Source organism: Nestor notabilis, unplaced genomic scaffold (assembly GCF_000696875.1).
Source record: "Nestor notabilis isolate BGI_N333 unplaced genomic scaffold, ASM69687v1 scaffold15372, whole genome shotgun sequence".
NCBI lineage: Eukaryota > Metazoa > Chordata > Aves > Psittaciformes > Psittacidae > Nestor > Nestor notabilis.
This window is the reverse complement of record NW_009917100.1, coordinates 23,352-45,550: the sequence shown is the minus strand read 5'-3', so window position 1 is coordinate 45,550 and position 22,199 is coordinate 23,352. Positions and strand designations below refer to the sequence as shown.

The following is a 22,199-nucleotide window of genomic DNA, read 5'->3' as shown; positions in this document are numbered from 1 at the left end:
TGAAAAGACTTCAAGGCATTCAATTTTATCATCAAAGACTATACAAGATCCCAAGCGGCTACACGTCTAGGATGACTGACTGGGAAACCAAATTCAGATGAAAGGACAGCAGTAGTAGGAGCTAAACCAACATGGGAAATCTAAGCATGGAGAGGCATCCAATATGAAGAAGAAAGGAATCCAGATCAAGCTTAACATCCATTTAACCATAAAGTACAGATTGCTTCTGTCCTAGGGCAAGTCTTTGTAGCCCTAACTATAAGAGAGTATTCTATTGCTCATGGTTTAGCAGCTTGAAAAGACTAAATCTGCTGCAAAGCCTCTGTTCTCAGTTCAACTGTCTTGTAGTGCACAATTCCTTTTGACTTAGATGAGGAATACCAACCATAGCAATGACTCTGATGCCTCTGCATTGTTTTTAGGTTTGGGTTAGTGGTTTTTTCCCACTGCAAGGTCATTAGAGTTTCTGTACCAAGATCCAACTGTGATACTGCAATCTGTCATCTTAGCAAACTACAGCTGTCTTTCTATGTATTCAGTTCACTTTCCCACAAGGTCAGTACCTTGATCAGAGAGTAACCACACTATACAGTGCACATGCTCTCAAGCCAGCTCCTGGTTCATTATTTGACAAGTTGCTGAGTATCCAGCTCCCACAGTCAACAACCATTTCACAAATTCTGAGCTCAGCAGTCCTGCCTGGATTTAACCAGCTCTGTGCAAAACAAGCACAGGTGCCACTTCACCATGCTCCCAAAACTTGTTTGCTTCTGGCAAAGACACTGCAAAGACAGCTCCTGCAGCCTTACTAGTAAGGTCTGAGGAGGGCTCAGTCTCAGCATTTGCTTAGCATTGTCCCCAGCGCAAGGAGCCTCTCAAGATCCAACATACCAAGAAAGCACAGCAAGGATGTGCTCAGGCTGTGACCACCTCAGTTTGCCCTGCCTCTCTGCGCTGTATGCCTTGGAGCATTCAATAATCTCAAATACCTCAATTTTGCATTCGACTAAAGGAGAAGGGACTACACACGATACTTGGTGTGCTCAATGTCAGCCCTCAAAACTTCCAATCTCCTGGATTTAAACAGGCAAAAGCTTGGCAGCTGTATGTGTTCTGTTCCTTCATAGCAGCCCTTCCCCTCTTCACCCCCACACGCACCTTTAGATGTTTGAGGGCTTGCTCTGCAACCAGCTCTTCTTTCTTGTTCCATTCCACAGCATTCATGACACAGGTCCACAGGAGACCTATCACCGCTGGCTCTGGCAGTTCATTTCTTTTCATTTCCTCTTTTACATAAAGCACTATCTGGAGCAGGAAATAGACTGCTGTCTTAAACATTTCCAATCAACCAGAAACAATGCTGACTTATCAAATACTTGCAGTCATTTACAAATAACAATATGGTATAGAAGTAATAAGAAACAAAACTGGAACAAGATTAATAAAAAGGAAGCATTCAGCGTGCTTTTTTTGGAACATTACTATTAACTTGACTATAAGTTTTGTCCCTCCCCTCCAACCTAACAGTTAATGCAGTTAAATGAAATACATTCTCATGGAGCACAACTGAACCAAAAAACCCCAAACCCATAGTCAGCTGCACGTGTAAATCCAGAGGATGTTTTGTTGCTTTAGTCTTAAGCACAGAGTGAGCTGATGAATACATTAAAATGATTCAAAGAAAATCAGAGGAAATCTGTGAGGTGTTCATATCTGTTCCTCTTTACCTAGTGTTGATTTAAGGTTTTGACTATGATCATATGAACAGAAAGCTGAAAAACCCCACTCTACCTCTTTAATTGGTCATTCCTGAGAGAGACGTTCTTGTAGCTCTTTTTGAAGTTCTTTACGAGTCCCCAGTGACTGCTGAACTCTAAGGAAATCTGAGAGCTCTTTTAGACCTGCTTCAGTAAAGTACTTGGCAAAATGGTCCACATTCTGCCGGTTGGCTGGAAATAGTTCCTAAAATGACAAGAATGCTTTCTGTTAAATAAATAACCAATGACGACTCTTGACAGAATGGAGGGAACATCTTTTAAGAATGAACAGTGGGAATCACCTGGTACTGCACTTAAAAAAGCCAATGCTTGCAGCAACACTGGAAAAGTCAACACTTCGTTCCTATTGTTGTGTTTCATTACAGTGGAGGGAAAAAACTACGGCCAGTTACACAAAAAACCTAACACCCATTCCACATGAAGTGCATGTACTTGTGATGTTGCTCAAAACAGTCCTCAGAGAAACTATACCTTTTCCAGCCAGATTCCAAGTATCTTGTAGAGAAAGTACAAAGAAATAGATGGTAAAGCCATCATACATGAAGAACATCTACCATGCCTTCCCAGTGCATCCACCTCACAGGAAAATACACTTAGCCATACACACACAAGTGGCTCAGACACCCTGGCTTGATGTTGCTACTCTGCTGAGCAATGATCACCACTAATGCACCATTTAACAAAGCCCACAAAGTCCACTATGTACTGTTAACGCTAGCTCCTGTAGGCACTGCTAATTAAAAGACACTGTCAATCTATGACTTATGAAAGTCCAGCTACTTAGAAAAGTTAAAACTACTCTTAAAAATTGCTACAGCAAATGCCCCATCTTGGCAAGGATTCAATGGCATTTGCTTACCATCCAGTTCTTAGTGTCTAACAATGATTTGTGGGATAGATAGAACTTTTTTTTTTTTAACAAGGAAGCTAGAGACTCTTATCTGTTTTCTTACTGAAAATGAGATTGAGAGGAAACTTTCATGAAGGCTTCTATGCTAGGCAACATCATCTGATGCTTGATAGTTGTTTAATATAGCAGCATGAGAGCCAACAGCTGAAAGTTTAAGTCAATCAAGTTTGAAATAGAAGATGCAGTTTGCTTTTCTCCCCATCTCTAATAAACTGTGTAATTAGCCGTTTCCCAGCTTTATGGCAAATTATTTATGACTTGGACTCTTAAAATCAAATACAATTTGAAGAGATGAAGGGGTGTGCGAGGCTGCTTCACTTGTGAAAGATTCTTGCTTAGTCATAAATTATGGAGGTAGAAACAGGAAATACTGCTGAAATTCTCCAGGCAGTGCTACACAGGATGCAGTGCACTGATTGGATTACCACAGCAGCAATCTTTTTTGAGGACTAGAAAAAAAAAAACTATTCATCTTCAGAAAGACAGTGGGAGAGAAAGGCACATGACTGATGAATATTCATATATACTCTAAATACCTCAGGGCATTGCTACAAACTCAGAACACAGGTTTTGAGTCCAAAAGCAGAAAGCCTTCCTGCATTGCTCCTGCTAGATCTCCTGTCATAACTGCAGGACCATTTATGCTACCCAGATGGCTGTGCTTTTGCTATACCATTTAAACATTCTCTCTTTGGAAACTTATTTATAACCCTTTATACTTCGTTATTTACAAAAGTAAAACATATTTCAACAAACTAGAAGTGTGTTTTGTTAGCAGTGCTTAGAAAAAAACCCCTATTTAATTCCCAAGCCCCATATATACAGTTTTTCAGAAGGCATCTGGCTACAGGAAAAACAGACAGAAAGTAAAATTATGTGATATTTAATATTCCTGAACCTGTATCAATGCTACAGCCATAACAATATTGCTGTGATTCAAAATATTTAAAAAATGCTAAAAGAGTCTGAGGGGGAGTTAACATGCTTACAGCAAACTACCATCTGCATTGTATTTCCTTCTCTTTCCCAAGGAGAAAAAAGGATTATTGAAAATATATTGTACTTACTAGCAATCTTTTATCGAGGTTGGCTTTTCTTAAAGCAGAGGTAACAGAATTGGCATCTTTCTCTGCCATCCATGCTTTAAAAAGCTTTACAGCAAAAGAGGCTGCAATCCCTGTCCGAGTCAAAACACAAAACATGTTTCAGCAATTTTCAACACGACTTAGAGATGGCTGTAAGAATTACAAAGCTAGAAAGTGGTTATAAGAATGTGGAATGAAAATATTTCTTTATGGCAATGGGACCAAACCCACAGAGCAGAAATGCTCGTTTTTTTCTTTAATGCAGTATTAATTTCCTGACATATGCCAGATTGCTTGAAAATCTTTTCATTCTGTATCACCCATCTCCACCCAATTTTTCAAAGATCTTCTTTGCCATTATTTTTCCTACTTCCCCAATTTACAGACAAAGTCCAATGCAAAAGGAAAAAATATGCATTAAATCAGTTATGAAATGAAGGCACAAAATAATAAAGGATCGTCAGGAATAAGAACTAAACCCCCATATCTTTAAAGGGCTTTTTAGCAAGTCCTGGCATAGGGTTAAATAACTTTGCAACTTCGAGGTAACTGATTGTACCCCATCCTTGTAGGAGGCATTTAGTAGTGGCAGGATGAGGCACAAATACAATTTTAAGTGGAAAAATTCCTTCCCCAAAGCACGACTTAGTATTTCGTGCATTAAATCAAACTCTACCTCTGCTAGCTGTGGGTATCCCAGGAGAGCTAACAAACCATTAGCCCCACACTTCTTTTTTCCCTTCTCCTATTTCCTAGAGAAGCACCACCAATGGCTCTGCTCCAGCTTCTCAGCTGTGAGCAGCAAGTACAGGGAGCTGAAGGAAGCTGAAAGGTCTCAGGGATGGAAACCCAGCTTATTCTTGTGGAAGGTCTTCTGCAGGCCAGTTATACTTCTCCATACTACACTCATATCAACATTTACAGTGCTGTTGAGGGTGGTGCTAATGATAGTTGTATACTATGCTACAGACAGTGGTTGCAATTGTCTGTTTTACCTCCAAACGGTCCTGAAGCTCTAAGAGCTACTGGGACCTACTGGTAGAAAGTTGCTTCATCATTCTTAGCACGTTATAGATAGATACCCATTCTTTTTATTTATAGGATACATTGACTAAATGAGTCATCAAACAAGAATGTAAGAGATTATTCCCAGAACAATGTAAACTTCAGTAACACTGTTATGACAGTTTTGGCAACCTTATTTCAAGAGCTTATAAGGCACGACTCTTAGGGAACTAATACACAGAACCATAGATGCACAATGCCAGGCCACGAAAGACCTATAATAATTACTTTGGACTTGTTTTACATGTTGTACAGCATGTTCCAAATGAAACCCGCATAATGCAGCAATCTTAAGTATTGTAGGCTGACTAGCCAAGACTCTCAAAGCCTGATCAACGAACAAGAACTAGGCGTAAAATCCACCTGTAATTTCTGAACCTGCAAACAGAAATATCCAAAATGTGCTTATGTGCTCAATACCAAAAGTACTGTCACCAAGCACTGTTCCAGTACCCATGTCTTAAAGCCTTTTTCTAGTTTTGGCTTAAAATAAACCAAGTATTATGCCAGTGCCAATATTAGAAGGAAGTTGTTCCAGGGCTTCACTACCCACATGTTTTCAAACTTAACTTCTAAAGTACATCCCAAATTTACATTGGCCACTTCTATACTCTATTCATGTGCTGCCACTGCCTCTTCCTTTACATAGCTCATCTCTTTTTCTGTTTCTCCCCTGTTTGCAGAAAGTACCTTCAGCCATTCATTTTATTGATTAAACCTGTTAGCTGCTTTTTGCATTTACACTAGTTTTTCAGCACGTGTGACAAAGGGTACACCTAACCCTGATGAGGTTCTACCACTACTACCTAGACCCTTCTCTGTCTCTGCTAGAAATATGTCAGAAATCCCTAAAAGACTTTTTTTTTCCCATCTATACGTCATATCAAAAGTAATGATAACACTGAAAAAGGGTAATCCTACAACAAATTAGGTATTTGCCCTCAAATTTGATAGATCCCCTGTCTGCACAATCTACCCTTATCTCGCTTCCAGCCAATTCTTTGCCAATGTCACAATAACCATGCTCATCAACAACTCCCTCAGCTCACCTAATTGTTTCCTTGTGTATTTTAACCTCACTTGCCCACAGCATTGTTTCATGCAAATCAAAGAAAGTATCAAGTTTATTCTTATATTATCTACCTGTTTTAAACCTTGCTCTTTTCCTCTTTTTTTATTCCCAATTATCTTAACATCTCTATTCTTCAATAAAAGATCTATTCTGATTGAACAATCTTTCCCTCAAATGGGGACATAGATACATTTTTAGTATGCATAAACCAAGAACCAAAAGTACATCTAAGCTCCTGACAAAAGTTTAAGGCTCCTAGAAACATAAGTTCATAATGCAAATTGAATTTGTTCTACGATTCACAAATAAAAATTGTATTTCTAAAATGCTAAGTTTGAAATATAACAGATTACTTCAGTTTTAAAAACTTGAGTTTTCAGATGCCTCTTGTCTTCCCATAACTAGGAACAGACTTTGATTTAAAAATATTGTAGGCAATCACCCTAAGACATGGATTAGTGCTTTTGTTTGAATTCTCTCCTAGTTTAATTCTCATTCCAAAAGCTGTGGTGATGACAGAGCAAAGCTGCAGCTGTGGTTTTTCTTCCTGCAGCGTTTAGAAAACAAATGTAATGGTTAGCATGCTGCAAATGAGAACATGAAGTTAGAATACATTTTAGCTAATATACAGTTCTTTAACAAAACCCAAAAGATTTCATGAAAACTGTTCAGCACTGACAGTGCATTTGCAATTATTTCAGGTAGTCAGTAGCTGCAGAGAAAGACACTGTCGAGCAAGCATTTGGGAAATCAGGACCCCTAGGTGAATGGCTATAAAAAGGTAAATAAAAACCCTCAAAAAAACCAAGAAAAAAAGTAATTTCCAAAAGTCATTTACTCTAAGACCTTGAGCAACCTGGTCTAGCAGGAGGTGTCTCTGACCATGGCAGGGGGGTCGGAACTAGGTGATTGTAAGGTCCTTTGCAACCCAAACCATTTGGTGATTCTAAGACTGAAAGAACAGTTACTTATCATATGGCAAATACAAGTGCATCAATCATTGATTGCTACAGGTATAAAGGCAAAATAAGGGGTTTAATTTTATTTTTTCCTTCTGCAATACTCAGCTGGCCTGCATGTGTTCTCTGTTCCACTTCACACTCACATGCACAAGATACTGGCAATACTTGAAAAAATGCTAGTAGACATATGTCAGGAATAAATGTTATACTTCACACTTTATAATATCACAATAATAAATATATTCTACAATTTTGCACACACATGTATAACTTCCAGAAAATATCAATCCTTTGGGGTTTGTTTTTGCTTTTTGTTGCTTTTTTCCTATGTTTGACTGCCCTCATATTAGATTTCACAAAGTATGTTGACCATTGCTGTCTGTACACACTTCTGCTTTAAAATACCCATTTCCATTGTACAGTTACAGCCTTTCGACATAAAAAGCATGTTGCAACAAAATACTTCTATTAAAGCTAATAGAAGAAAAAATATCAGGTAGAAAATTACCTTCTTTGACTATATTGTCAGTGAAGAGGCTTGTTAAAATTGTAGCAGGAAGAGTCCCGTTGGCTAACAGGATGCCAGAAAGCATTGCCAGCTTTGTCTGTTCCGTCTCAGTAAAGGCTTTAAGAAACAGCAGAAGCTGTGGGCCAGACAAGAAAAAAAAGTTAAAATATTTGAGCCGTAGGCAATGATAACAAGTAGAGATGAATATTAGCAGACAGTTTAATTTTTTATTTCTCAAGAAGTCCCACTACAATTAATAGTGCTCATGTCAAAGTCTGCCTGAAGCATGGCAGTGCCATTTCACTAATTGCTTATAACTTCATTTTCTGTAAGGACGTAAGCATGTGGAATATAGCCTTACTCAGGGAGACAAAGCCTGTCTCCTCCAAATATTCATATATATGTGTAAAACTTAGAGTGCTTGTTAAAGGCTTGAGACCCACAGGAATTCCAGGACCACAGACTTGCTGACTTCAGCATGCTGACAGGAGCCTGCCCATTCACATATTCAGGCTTCGGACTAAACCCCACACAGTTGCAGTTCATTTTTTAGCTTACAAAAACCATTACTCCAGCAAACAATAGAAGGATGAGAAAGTTTCCTGTTTTGCTTTTGGGGAAGGGAACACAGAACAATTACAACCAATTTTCTATTGGCTACAACAAGAAAAATATTTCAAGTTCAGACATTCTTGATAAAGCTGACAAAGGACAGACAGGAACAAAAGCTGCTTTAAGACCTCACCTTTCCCACTACTAATTACAAGAGGAAACAAATAGCTTGAGAAAAAAAAAAAAATCACAAACCTCACCATCTTAATTAAGTGCTAGAGAACTACATATTTACCTCTTAGAAGTCTAAAAATGGTGATTCGGTCTCATAAATATCTTAATTTTCTATGTTAAAATGAATAACTTTAAAGCATATTTCTGAAGTAGATTACACCTCTTCTCCTTTACATCAGGAGAAAGTTGTTCAAAATGAGATTCTGTCAATAACATTACCGGTAAATAATAAAAGAAGACTAGACAGCAAAGGGCAGCTCCATTCACTGCAAAAAGCTGCTGACGCCACCAGAAGCTCGCTTACGCATTAATTGTCACCAGAAGAAAAGGAAAAAGAATGGAAAAAGAAAAAAGAAAGCCTGCACACATCCATTTCTGGAGTTAAAAACGAATTCTCATTTCCTTCTTCAGCTACGAGTGCTTTATTCATCTACCTTCTGCTGTCACGACACCAGTCTTCCTTCTCCAAAGGAGCAATAGATGCAACCAAAGCAGAACAACTCATTCTAATGGAAAATTCCTACCCAGTTTCCACATTAAGGGTATTTCTTAATCACCAAATCTCACCCATACAAAAGGACAGAACATCACACACGTTCCTGTGCTTATTTGTTACCATGGACAGTGAGAACTCTTCAAGAGCTTACCATTAACTGTAAAGCTTTCTGAATGCAGTGACATTTTGTAAATCCAGGTAACTAACAAAGGAAGTTAATAAAACTAATGCAGTGTTTTATGAATAGCTCTGCTCTGTATCAGTGAACAGAACTGAAACAAACACCCTCATTCATACGGTAGCACTTACATAATAACCTCAGCTTTAAATTACAGTTTACACAGGCCTGAATGATTCAGCCATAGACAAATCATTTAGGGGTTTTTTTTGTAGCTGGCTTCAGCCAAATGACTGCAACATGCAGTTTTAGCTTGAAAGAAAAATTATTAAACTATAAAATCTCAAGGTGTAATTTTATTTCAACAAAATGTGACTCACAACCAAAAAAACCTCTGCAGATGAATGGAATTATTATTTCTAAATATATGGATGAAAAACGAGCGGTGTGCTGTATTTCCAAATGCAGCAATTAACTGGTATATATAATGGAGCAGGTAAAGGAACTCCAGGGCCACACTTAATGGGAAGACTGAAAACATTTTTACAGAATTTCAGTATAAGCCTGAAGTAAAATGGAGGCCTGGGGATTTAAAGCTGTCATTATGCAAGTTTTATCAACAATACTGGACCATAATGAGATCTGCACAAGAATAAAAATGGGAATCAGACCTTTTCCTCTTAATTGTAAGTACTGAGACTGCTAAAGAGAAAACAGCTTTAGCTTTCTGTATAGCCTACTTAACTCTTATTCCTCCTGCTCCCAATAAACAACAGATGATGATTTTGTTTAGAAAGTGGTCAACGACCACTTTAATATGGAAGACCAGGTTTTGACCTCCTGAGCTGTAACCTCCATTGGGTTTTGTCAGCAATGAGTTATGAAGAGTTGTATCCATGCATTTCAGATCCAAGTCACAAAAGCAACAATGACAGGAAATTCAGCTGCAAAGCCAGTTATGCAGTCCAAGGTAGAGAAGGATTCTAAGAGAAGGACATCCAAATATTTACCAACTCTAGTTCTGAGAAATCTGTTCAAATATTTTGGAAGGTCTGAAATAATGTATCTATGAAGTTCACAGTCTCATCCTCTTCCTTTTCCTTTGAAACATGCTTCTTGCAAGTCTCTTAGCATTAATCTGAACTACAGTGTTCTCAAACTATATGCCACTGTGCTATGTTTTGAGCAGAAACCTCATCTTCTGCATTTCTCTCATTACTTAAAGTACTGTTGGCGCTACTACCACAATTTTTGTTTTACTAATATTTTTGAAAAGCAGCTCAAATAAACTTATATATGTCATTTTCTGCTGTTCAAGGATATTATTCTGGACTTTCAAGCAATTGCGAAACAGTCTAATATAGGCGGATACTGGGTGATAGAAAGAATAAAAACCTTTAATAAACCCACTTAAAAACCATCAGAAAGAACAAAATGTTCAGTCCAAAGCTGTTGTTTCAGGTTTTTTATTGCTGATTACTTTAAGAGCTCTTCTTTCACCATCACAATTACAAACCTCAGCAGGGAAGTCACAAAATGTCCACGTCATTTCAGAACAGTACCAAACCACCCACAGAAAGTTCTCCAAGCTGACGCTTCCCTGCTGTTAGCCGAGCACTGGCATTACTGCTTTTGTTACAGATACAGACTGATTCAAGGCATAAAATGCGCAGTTCTGGCTCACAATTCTGTATTTCTATTCTAGCTATAAGAACTCCCACCTATTTAAGTGGGAGTTCAGAATGCCTAGTAGGCACAAGACCAGACCTAATGTGCCATTCTGTGCTATTTTTATCTTTAAAGAACTTGTCTTTTAGGCGCAAGTTCTGGGCATGAAAGGTATGCACAAGTAAAGACATGAATGCAACATTAAAAAGCACATAAGAAAAACAAGTGCTTCTGCTCTCCTCTTGCAAATTAGAAACCTTATTAGTGAAAATCAAGGCATTTTATCCACACAGGGAGTATGATGTGATGTCTTTTTATATCTTCATTACGTGAACTGGTCTGTGCTTTAGCATCTGACATCTGTAGACAGTACTGAATTGTCAGCAATGGAGAAGGCAGCTAACATAACAGATACCCACTGATTGGTTCTTGTCTTTCATTTAACCGACTTAAAGCATCTCTGTTTACTCCCCATTTGATCTTGGAATGTTAGTCTCCTCTTATTTCATCATTCCCAGCTTGACTTAGGATCCTTTCGTTAGGAAAATGGGAACATGAACAAAGGACCTCATGACATTTCCCAGTACTTCAGACATCCTCATATGACTCAGTAATATTTACCACTGTTAAGACAAAACATACTTATCTGTGTTTTTTCCCAGCTAATACAGCTAATATTGCGTTCTTCATCCACTGGCCTGAACAGAAATACATACGTAAGAAAGATGAACGCAAATTTGGAACTGAAATTACTGCAAAATGTTGCCAAAGGTCTATGCCATGAGCACTCCCCAGTGTAGTATGAACTTAAGTTGCCTATACCAAAAACCAGCAGGTGAGCACTGAACTTAAACATCTTTGTCTTCTTTGAAATTGCTTGCACAAAATAATTGAGATGTAAAACTTCAGATGTATGGTTTATGTCACTAGACAAAAGAATAACTGGCAATTTTGTGGGGAAAGATTTAAGAAATAAAACATTTGAAGGATAGAAACAGACAAAAAAGGGAAAGGTTCTGGGAAATAATGTCCTAATGACAAAATGATGAACTAGAAGAGATAAAGCAAATAGTTGAACAAATAGTGCCATTTAAAACCATCTCTCTTGAAAGAGAAATCCCACTGATACCATCTGCTTCTTTAGAGTGAAACTGCTGCTATTGCCTTGGGTTTTTTAGCATGACTTTTTCTGTGAGACGAGCTAATTTTTCCCTGGTACTCTAGCTGCCTAATGAATCTGCCAGAAGAATTGCATTTCTGGGACAGTGACCCATGAAACAACATCAAGGAGTCACTCTCTTGCTTTTCTAATCATCGAGTAACTGCAGTAGTCTCTGAACTACTAAATCTTGCAGATACCATCTAGAAATACTAATGTATCTATCATTTGATACTCTGTGAGCAGCTACTCAAGTAACTATACACAGGGATTAAAGCATTAAATAGTTAAAACCCAACGGCCTCATGAGCGAGAAGCCAGTCACTTGGTGTGGAGGGAGAAGGCAAGCAAGAGGCATCTGCAAATAGTCGTCAAGGGTTTTAAGGCGATGCCTTTGCAGGTGCAATACACATGCCCAAACCCCTTCACAGCCACCTCCCTAGTTTTTAATTCTCAGATGAACAGGATTAATCAAGTAAGAGACTGTACCCAGCACCCACACTGAAAGGCCAGGTACCCAGGAGACACACCAAGATTCATACCAGCAATAAGAGTGGAAGTGCAGGTGGAAAAACTTTCCCTCAGCCTAGGACCACCACGCAAACCTAATCTTGTTATTTGCCACACCAGATGTGATCCAACATTAAAACTATGCAAAAAGCACGTACATAAACTGAGATTTGCAGTCTGCAAGGCGGTTAAACCCAGTCTGACCCTGTTCTACCATGGCTAGGATGCTTCTAATGGCTTTAAAGGAGTATAATGGCTCCAGGCACACTGTACCTCAAATTACTGCTTTCTCTCAAGCTTGAGTACAGCTAAACATTACATCAGAGGCACTTGTTCCTCAACTGAAGAGTTAAATTATCATATATCAACCACAGCCTCATCTTGTCGCTAAGTGTGCAAAGTGAATTCTTGGAAACTTCAAGGATTCCAAACCAAGCAAGTTACAGAAGAGAGAGGAGGTGGCTTGAATTGACATGGCATTTGCTTAATATGCTGAACACTCTCTGAAACTTGAATACTATGAGTCAGCGCTTCTCATGTCAATGATTATAGTAATTAACAGCAAGAACATTAGATTTGTGTGGGGATAGAGGTAAATTTAGGTCTTTAGAATGATGTATTGAGCAATCAGCATCAGTTAAGAGGCATATTGGCCAGGAGTGCAAAAATAATTTCCTATACAAGCAAGAATGTATAAATCAGAGCAAAATTTATTCAGCCACGAGAGGGGTGGTGAGGCATCATGCTCCAGACTTACCCTCACTTGACCCTTGCAGCAGTCTTTCTAATGCTTAAATAATACAGAAACACACTATTGCTTTTAAGAAACATTGTATTTTAATCATAGGACAGGTTTTGCCATTATCAGCATGTCTGTCACAGCACAGCAAGTGTTTATATTACTACTTCAGGCCATTAGAGAAAGATATTTACATCTGTTACTAGGAACTCAAAATAGACAAAATAAATCTGTATTTTGTTTTTCAAAAATTTCTACCCAGGTTTTTCCTGCCTCCTTAGAATTCAGTATCACAAAACAGTACCCACACATATCCGCTACAGCTTAACAGGCAAATGCTGAGCACTCTGTCAGAGGTGATTACTTTCCCTTGCACATATCTGTGGCCTCAAATACAAAAACTTACGGTTAGGATTCATTCCACAATGCAGGAGTTGTTTAATACTCATAGATCAACTGACATTCTGCACAGCAGATTTGCATTTATTCCATGGAAAACCCACAGAGAGCTGTTCTCTTAGCAAAATAGTAACACCACCTCTCTTTAACAGCTACACCCCAAAGCACATCGAAGATCTGCACAAAAAGCCTCAGATAAGAAGGTGAGCTTGGTCAAAGCAACTAAAGGAAGCGTTAATTCAGAATTACTCTACATCAACTGCAGCTAGCAGTAATCCCACAGAGCTAAATTTGCAGACTAAAGCCATCACCTGTAGATTCCATCCTCTTCTCCGGTAGAGCTAAATTAAATATATTAACAGCACCACATTTGTACAAATACACATTGTGCATTTACATACGGTAAAAAGATACTAATGCTCAAGGAGACCGACACCAACATTACCTTTTTGATTTCATCTTCAAATGCTTTCTCCAGGTATTTGTATCTTCTGATAAGTTTATTGAAGACCTAAAGATAAACACAGATTAAAAATGTAACAGTTGTAGCCGTCCTTCTTTAGAAAAACATGCAAAGGGAAACAAGACTTCCACTACTGAATCCATAAAGAATATCATTAACTAATCTACGAAAAGAATTTTTTTCATCATCTCCTTAGCAGGAAAGAAGAAGTAGGAAGCACTGCTGGCTTCTCACACTCTAATATTCCACTGCAGTTTTTCTTTAGACACTGCTTCCAGGAAATAAGAAGCCAGCAGAATGGTATTTCTGCAGTTATCTCCTGGGTTGCCTTCTGTACTAGTTTGTTTACCAGTGAAAAAATACAAGTTTTGCAATTCTTGCTTCAAAGAGCAATGTCTGAACCAGAAAATTTACTGCAGTTTCAGTCGTCTTCTCTTGTATTTCTCAGTTTTATTCCTACTTTACTTTTCACCCTACCCATAGATCAAAAGCAGGTGAAAGGAGGAGGAGGACGTTAACTCTGCACCCTTCCCCTGGTAACATGGCCCTCTGAGGAAGTTGTCAGCTGTAAGATGATGGAGTGAGTAGCACTGCTGGGCATCTTGAGTAGATGCAGGATCTTTGTCAAGTCCATTAACATGAATGCTTACAACAAAACACACTGCTGCCAGGGAAAGAGGGAGAAAATTTGACAAAGCTTTTACAAGTATGTTCTTGGAAACACTTGCTCTCCAGTTTTCACCACTTGCTTCCTATCATATCGCCACAGATTATGAAAGCAGAAGCAGCATAGGTGTAGAGTGCATTCAGATAGAAGGGAGAGATAAAATATTAAATAAATGAATCGCTGCTCTCACTCCTATACTGATAGCACAAAACATATGACTTACTGTCACAGGTGAGAAGGTTTAGATGGGAAACAAATGACATTATTGTCAGGCTGGATGATGGTGGTGGAAGAAATTAAGTTTATAAAGTTTCAATTCACTTTTCATAGAACATGAAATACATCCATACATCCTAAATAGTAGTATTTTGGCTCAGAACAAGAGAAAATCAAGTTGTGGCCATGCTGAGAGGCAGAGACACACAGAATTCTAATAAAATAAGGTGTAAGATGAAAATGTAAACTAGCATCTTGTTCATATTTCCAAACAAAATTTTGTAATTTTTATAAGTCCCTGTAAATGACAGAAATACATTTAATAAGGAAATAATCTGCTAAAATATCAACATCAGCTTTAGCCTTCTTTTCTTGAAGACCCTTCCCTGTCTGAATTGTTACCATGACTAAAACCACAAAAAATAGCCACACTAATGATTCACTTCAGAGTCAGAGGAATAAATTACTTAGAAGTTAAGGAAGCTCTAAATACTATTTTATCCTAACTCCACTTTTTCATAATACAGTAAGAGCTCTATTTCCCATTATGCACGAAAAAAATGGCAAGGTCTATAAAAGTATACATCTCTTCAGGCATTAACTACAACATGTTGAGTTATTTTGGTGGCTTTTGGTTTGAAATGCAGAGAATACATTGAAAATTCCACTGCTCCAAATCATGAAGCCTTCCTTTCCATTTTCCAACAAGAAACCTTTTACTTTAAAGTTCAATTTCTCCTTGGAGGATTGGCCTACCAATTTTTATTATCAAACTATTAAAATATTAAAAATGAAGAAGAAAGAATCAATGCTTTTACCAGTAACAAAGATTTTCCTGAAGTAGAATACCCTGTTTTTAAGACATGATAAAGCTGATACACAAGAATATGGACTCCCTTTCCAGAAATAAGTATATTTCACTTTTTCAGGTTATTGAAGATGTATTTTTAAAGGAGCTTTCTACTATTCAGCAAATATGTGTTACTCTTCAAATCAGTCACACCTCTTTTCAACAGCTTACCACCCTCAACACCTTAGGAGGGCCAGTGCTTTTATGTTTTCACTTACTGTCTCCAGCATCCCAATAATTAGTTATTTAAAAAGATAAATATGTTACTTAATAACAGACTTTTGACATACAGGAGTTTCAATGGTATTGCATTTTTATGCAATCCTACTTGCATCCAAACTGCATGGTGACTTTGAACTTTCAATAGAATTCTTACTGTATTTGCTCATATAATTATTATCTTCCATTAAGGAATTATACAACATTAGCTTCTCTTTAATAAAGTTTTAGGCTTCATTGCTTTTTTTGTGCTAATTGCACACACACCTATTTGTGCAAACCTTATTCCTTCAAAAAGAAATTATATATCACATACATAGGAGAAATGATAGCTCTTGGAATATATGCCCAATTCCTAACTAGCTACACAACTAAAGGTTGAAGGCATCAGCTTTGTATTTTTTGTCATTCATATACTTCATAGAATCATTTAGGTTGGAAAAGACCTTTAAGATCATCGAGTCCAATCATTAACCAAACACTGTGAAGTCTACCACAAGACCTTGTCCCTTAGTGCCACATCTACATGTCTTTCAATTACTTCCCTGGGCTGTTCCAGTGCTTGGTAACACTTTCAGTGAAGAAATTTTTCCTAATATACAAGCTAAACCTCCTCTGGCACAACTTGAGGCCATTACCTCTTGTCCTATCACTTGTTACTTGGGAGACCAACCCTCACCTCACTAAAACTTCCTTTCAGGTAATTGTAGAGAGCAATAAGGTCTTCCTTGAGCTTCTTTTATTCAAGACTGAACAACCCCAGTTCCCTCAGTTGTTCCTCATAAGACTTCTGCTTTAGACCCTTCACCAGCCTCATTACTCTTCTTCGGACAGGCTCCAGCCGCTCAATGTCTTTCTCATAATGAAGGGCCCAGAACCGAACACAGCATTCAAGGTGCAGCCTCACCACTGCCAAGTTCAGGACATTCACTGCCCTAGTCCTGTTGGCCACACTATTTCTGATACATGCTGTATTTTTAATACAATTAATTTGTTTCTAAAAATATGTACATACAAAGCTTTCAGACTGCATACAGAAAAGATCAACAAAAATAATGATGGTGTCTAAAACTATACTGAATCAGCACTAGACTAAGTAGGACTGCTTTCTGTAAAAGAAGGCATTGCTAGCTATGATCAGATTATTTTAGACATCCTGTTTTCTTACCTAAATTGTACAGGTTAGGGCAGATTACTGGTTAACTGGATTTTCAATTCCCCTGTAACTAGTTTATTGCAGCCTAGCCAGTCTGCAGATATTCCACTGTAACCCCTTTTGATACAGAAATGGAAATCAGTAACCAACCAAACGCCTTTACTGACCTGAGCATAATTTCGGATGGCATCATGATCTTCATCTGCAAAAAATACACAGTGGTTGGTCATCTTGGTCTTGTCATTGTCATCTATGCGTGTGCCTCCAGGAGCTAAAAGAAGGAGGTAAAAAAAAAAAATAAAAAAAATGTAAGGAACAATTTCTCACTTTAGAGAATGATCTGTAATTATATGTCTTTTAAATGTTATGTAAATATCATTGAAACAAAAGGCACAGGTAAGAGCCAGCAGGGGAAATGGGGGAACAGATAGAGATAGAGCTTTGCAAGGCTGTGGTGGCACCTGACAGAAGGGACAGGCTGGCTGATATGCTGCACCTTAGATCACACAAACCTCACAGGACCGAGATTCAGTTCACACCAAGGAACCTTTGCTGGTTTTGAGAGTCCTGAATGTGACCAAATAAGTATGGGTTAGAGCATAACCCTTGTGTGTATTTTAACTACTACTTTAAACACCACAATAATGTAAATCCTTTCCAAATAGAAAACTATTAGCAGTCTGTTACTAATTTGAGGACTTGGAACATCCTCCTAACCCCTCTACACTCACCAGGCCCATGTAAATATTGAAAACACAGCTGCAGAAGTTTTCTCCTGGCTTATTTTGTTGAGAGGTTTTTTCCTAGACATTTTCACTGGGTTTTGCTTCCTGCATTACCTCAAGTCTTACAAAAACATTTTTTCTTCTTACGTACCAAAGAGCAGGAAGCAGGAATCAAACCAACGTGACCAGTAAAAAGAGCCAACATATTCAAAATACAGAGGTAGGTGAACAGAATGTTTTTGCCAAGCTGCTATAGATACCTGGGAGAAATACCCCATGAACATCCACAAAGCACTCCTCGTGATCCTTCACTCCTCCTCTTAGCTATTCTTTGTTGCAATGTCTACAAAGAAAGCTTTGCAACAGCTAATAACCTGGAGTGCTGTATTACACCTTTTTATGCTAATGAAGTCCTCTCAGCTCAGACCAAGGGCTTCTCAGCAGTATCCATTTTTGTGGTATTTGCAGAACGCCTCACACCATCAAGTCCCGACGTATTACTGCACTAGAATCAATGCTATGATATGAGATGAAGAGATATCTAGATAAGTGAAACTAATACAGTTTATAATACCCACTTTGCAAGGGAAAACAGCATCTTAAAAGAAGCAGGGCTGATCATCAAAATTCTGTATCAAGTACACTGCAAGTTACCTAGCATGCTGCCAGCTACCAAAATATCAAAGAGTGTGTCAGCATAGCGGCGGGAATCAAGCCGTGAGCCTGTTGCATCCAGAAACTTGGCTATAGCCTCCAGGTCATTCCCAGCTTCATTGAGGCCTTGGACAATCGTATCCCTGAAGACTGTGGGTTCAAACTTCTCCTTTTCATCTGGAACAGAGATAAAGGAGAAGGAAAATGAGAGAGCGAGTATTTAATCTTTCTGTTAAAATCCCACATCAGCCAGCAATTGAAATGACCATGACACCCAAACATATTCTTCCCATTCTGGTCAACACACCAAAAGTTTGGCTGTTTGGCTTTTATTGTCTCTGGAAATTTTTCAGTGTTTACCTTAGCTTCCCTCTGCTCCTCATTCCCCCAGTACCAATATACATACAAACATACAGGAATAAATAAATAAAGTGGAAGAAATGGTTTTCAAATTTCATATTCTTACTTTTCTTGTTGAAGATATTATTGAATATGTGTATCATTATGCATTGCTAAATCTGACAGCAGAGTAAAGGGAATGTCAGTTATGTGTACATAATCCCACTGCAGGAACACTCCATTTTTCATTTCTTGATATTTTTCTTGAAATAGCTACTGTCACATATCTAAAATGTATTCAAAAAGGTATTAATAAAAAGGGTTTGTGTAAACATTTAGCATCAGGCAACACAGAGTAACCAAGAATTTATCTTTCATATTTCCAGCCCCAAGCAGCACTAGGAACACAGAAATGCAGTGCTCACATTGCATCTACTACAGCTGTCTCTTGTTGAACTCAATTAAGGTACAGTCTGACCCGCAGACAGCATCCCTATGACTAGATCATAGAATAGTTAGGGTTGGAAAGGACCTCGAAGCCACAACAGATATAACTACAACCTCCAAATAAAGTGAGGTAGTTTTACTCATACCTCCTGCTGCTTTTTCTTGCAGGCTGTTAACAGCTTACCACAGACACTTGAAGCTTCTTAACAAAATAAGTCCCAGCTTTATACAAGGGCATATATGAAATGCTTCTTACTGTCCAAATAACTCTCAACTTCAGAAACAAAACTGCTATCTGTTCTGTGGCACTCAACAAACCCAAAACTTATCACCTGCTGACATGAATGTTGATACAAGATCTTAAAAAACTTGCACATTTTATATCCAGAAGATAAATCCAGAGGTTTTTAGTTACTAAGATGAGTAAGGATTGGTAAAATTCCCACCTAAACACGTGCTAATGCAGTCTGAAATATACCAGCTGTAACTCCCGCACACATTTTGGGAAAAGAGATTCTGGACTTTACACACACTCTGGCTGCAGGTTTCCTTTCCCTGAAACTCATAGTGCAGCTTTTTATCCCTGTCATTAACCAAAAGACCTTGGTTTCTAAAAGCCTTTCTTTCCCCAATCTTTTTCCTCCTGCCAATAGCAATATGGCAATTAAGTAACTATCTTACTTATGGCAATTAACTACCTTACACGCAGTGCCTACTTTTATTAGCTTTAGTACTTCTAACACAGGAAAGTTTCTCTCTCTTCTTGTTCTTCTGCCTGCACCTGGGGTGCATTCATTCTACCATCTTCAGGACATCACCTGCACATTCTCCCCTCTTCCAACACATCCTCCTCACCTGTAATAATCCTATCTGGGACAAAGCAGTCCCTTCCACTCAAGTGTCCCAGGCTGCTGGGAAGCTGAGGGGACTAGTCAACCCATCCTTCGAAGAAGTCCGGCAGCACACAGCCAACAGCAGCTCCACAGCTGTCTGTCGAGAGCTCAGAAGCACTGGAAACATTTTATTTTCCAGAAATCCCCTGCTACGCCTAGCTTTTAGTAACTTGTTGACTCTTCTTACCTATCTCCATGTGGATTGTTGCCCCATCCCCCAAATCTGACCTCATCAGACAAAAGCTGAGGATTATTCAACTACATGGATACTCATGCTCATTAAATGACCTGCTCCCAACCCCTGCTCATCCTGAACTGATGCATGCAACCATAGTGACAACCTAGTTTCTCCTTTACCACACTCTCATCATCCAATGAACTCAATATGCTCTTTCTCCAGACTGCAAGTGACTTCTTCCCAGACTTTTACTTCACTGCAGACCTTGGAGATATTCAGGCTCTCAGCTGTGTTACCTCGAGTTTTGGCTGTGATGAAGATCTGGAGTCTCCTGTTTGAGAAACTCTCTTTCATATCCGCAGGGCATGCCCATGGTGGACAAACCAGAGAGGATCAAGTGGGGAAACTGAAGAACATGCCTTTGATCTGGGAAAATACCTACAGAGATGCATAGTACTGCAATCCAATCTGAGCTATCAGACTGGTTTCTAAATACCCTGTTGCAGCTCTTTTCCAACTTGAAGTACTAAAACTACTCAAAACAAGCAACAAAGCAACCAGCCCACAAACAAGCCAGCCTTTTACTGAAGTACGTCAGTATGTGTACTTCAGGCAGTTTTGTTTGCACACAAGAAATCCAGCTCCACCCATAAACAAGTATCTGAGCACAATGATTCTCTTCCAGGTTACCAAATAAGTATGTATTATTTTCAGGGTAAAAATAAATAAATAAATAAATAAATAAATAAAGAAGTCATTAACCAGTAAGAAGACAGAACTGTCCTCTTCTGTTACAAAAAATAAAAATTCCTATTTTACTTTTTCAAATCTATTTTTTTCTAAAAATTTAAGATGTTTGCATCTCAGCTGGAAGGTGTTATACGCTTGGTATCATGGGTACACAGTGCTCAGTACAAACACAAACACCATGATTAATATTTCTTAGCTATTTTAAATCGATTCTTCTCCTGCCCTAGAAGTCCTCCTCTCATCTGGAGTACCCTACCATTTTCTTGTCTATCACAATCTAAAAATTTACATAGGAAGAGGAGGTGAACTCATTGCATGAAAAATTATTTATAAGTTTATTGAAACATTTTCCTACCAAGCTCATGTACTGAAGAGGAATATGCTGATGTAGTACAACAGGGTGATTAAGAAGCCATCATCAAGAAGGGGTGACAGTGTGTTGAGCTGTCAAGTACACAATTACTAAACAAGCACAGTTTCAATCACGGGCTAGCGGAGGCAGGTGTAGCTTGCAGATGTGATGCATACAATATCCAATGCAGAACTGCTATACAGGGCTTCTCATTTTCATCATGTTCCCAGAACATTTCCTGTCCTCTGCTCTAAGAAGATCACATTTATACCCCTATTTGTAAGAATTAATCTTAGCTTCTCAACAGCAGGCCCACAACTGTATTTCTGTGGAAGAAAAATGAGATGCCCTGTTTGGCCACTCTTCTGACTTCATGTTAACATAAAGGTGTTAATATTGACTTTTTACTGGGTAATTTTCTTCCTGAACATAATATGCATCTTTATGCTTACCTTCTTTTTATGCTGCCATTTACCTTTTTGCGCTATTTTTTTTAACAGATATTAACCCTATGTTATCTGTACCATGGGAACAAACTTGGGTCTCGGGTATTGCCTGTCAACTTATTTTAAACAATACACACTGTTGCTGTTAATGCTTCAGGAAGCTTTTTGTTCTAGGGATTTGTCAACTGTCTGGATGTATAAATTTTCTTCACTACCTACTGGCATTTCACTACTCCTATTTTTCATCTTCCATTTCAGAACACACACAGCCATTACTTTGCATGCATGCGGTTCAATACAATCCACATCCCACGTATCTACACCATAAGCACAAATACTGGCCAGATGCCATTTACTTCAACCTTCACCAGAAAGTAGCAGTATTTAACAGGTACAGAGATTTTACTAAGAGCTGGTTAGTTGCCCAGATTGCCAAAAACTTGATATGGAACTGTGAGATGCCTCCTTTCCCTTGGAAAGCGCTTCCCTTTACAACATAATTTTCTTTCTTTCGAATCTTTTTAAAGTGATTTTAATACCTGTCACTATGTATGCTGCAGGCAAGTTTTATACTTTTTATTAGGTCAAA

The 22,199-nt window shown here is 38.4% G+C and overlaps 1 protein-coding gene across 1 annotated transcript in view; it reads right to left on the bottom strand.

Moving 5' to 3' along the window:
- Positions 1–22,199, bottom strand: part of BZW2 (basic leucine zipper and W2 domains 2) — a 38,456-nt gene that overhangs the window by 13,469 nt on the left and 2,788 nt on the right. Inside the window, 7 exon segments of the mRNA XM_010024933.1 lie at positions 1,159–1,305; positions 1,792–1,962; positions 3,756–3,865; positions 7,381–7,516; positions 13,701–13,766; positions 16,994–17,097; positions 18,206–18,382. Coding sequence (XP_010023235.1) covers positions 1,159–1,305; positions 1,792–1,962; positions 3,756–3,865; positions 7,381–7,516; positions 13,701–13,766; positions 16,994–17,097; positions 18,206–18,382 — 911 coding nt within the window.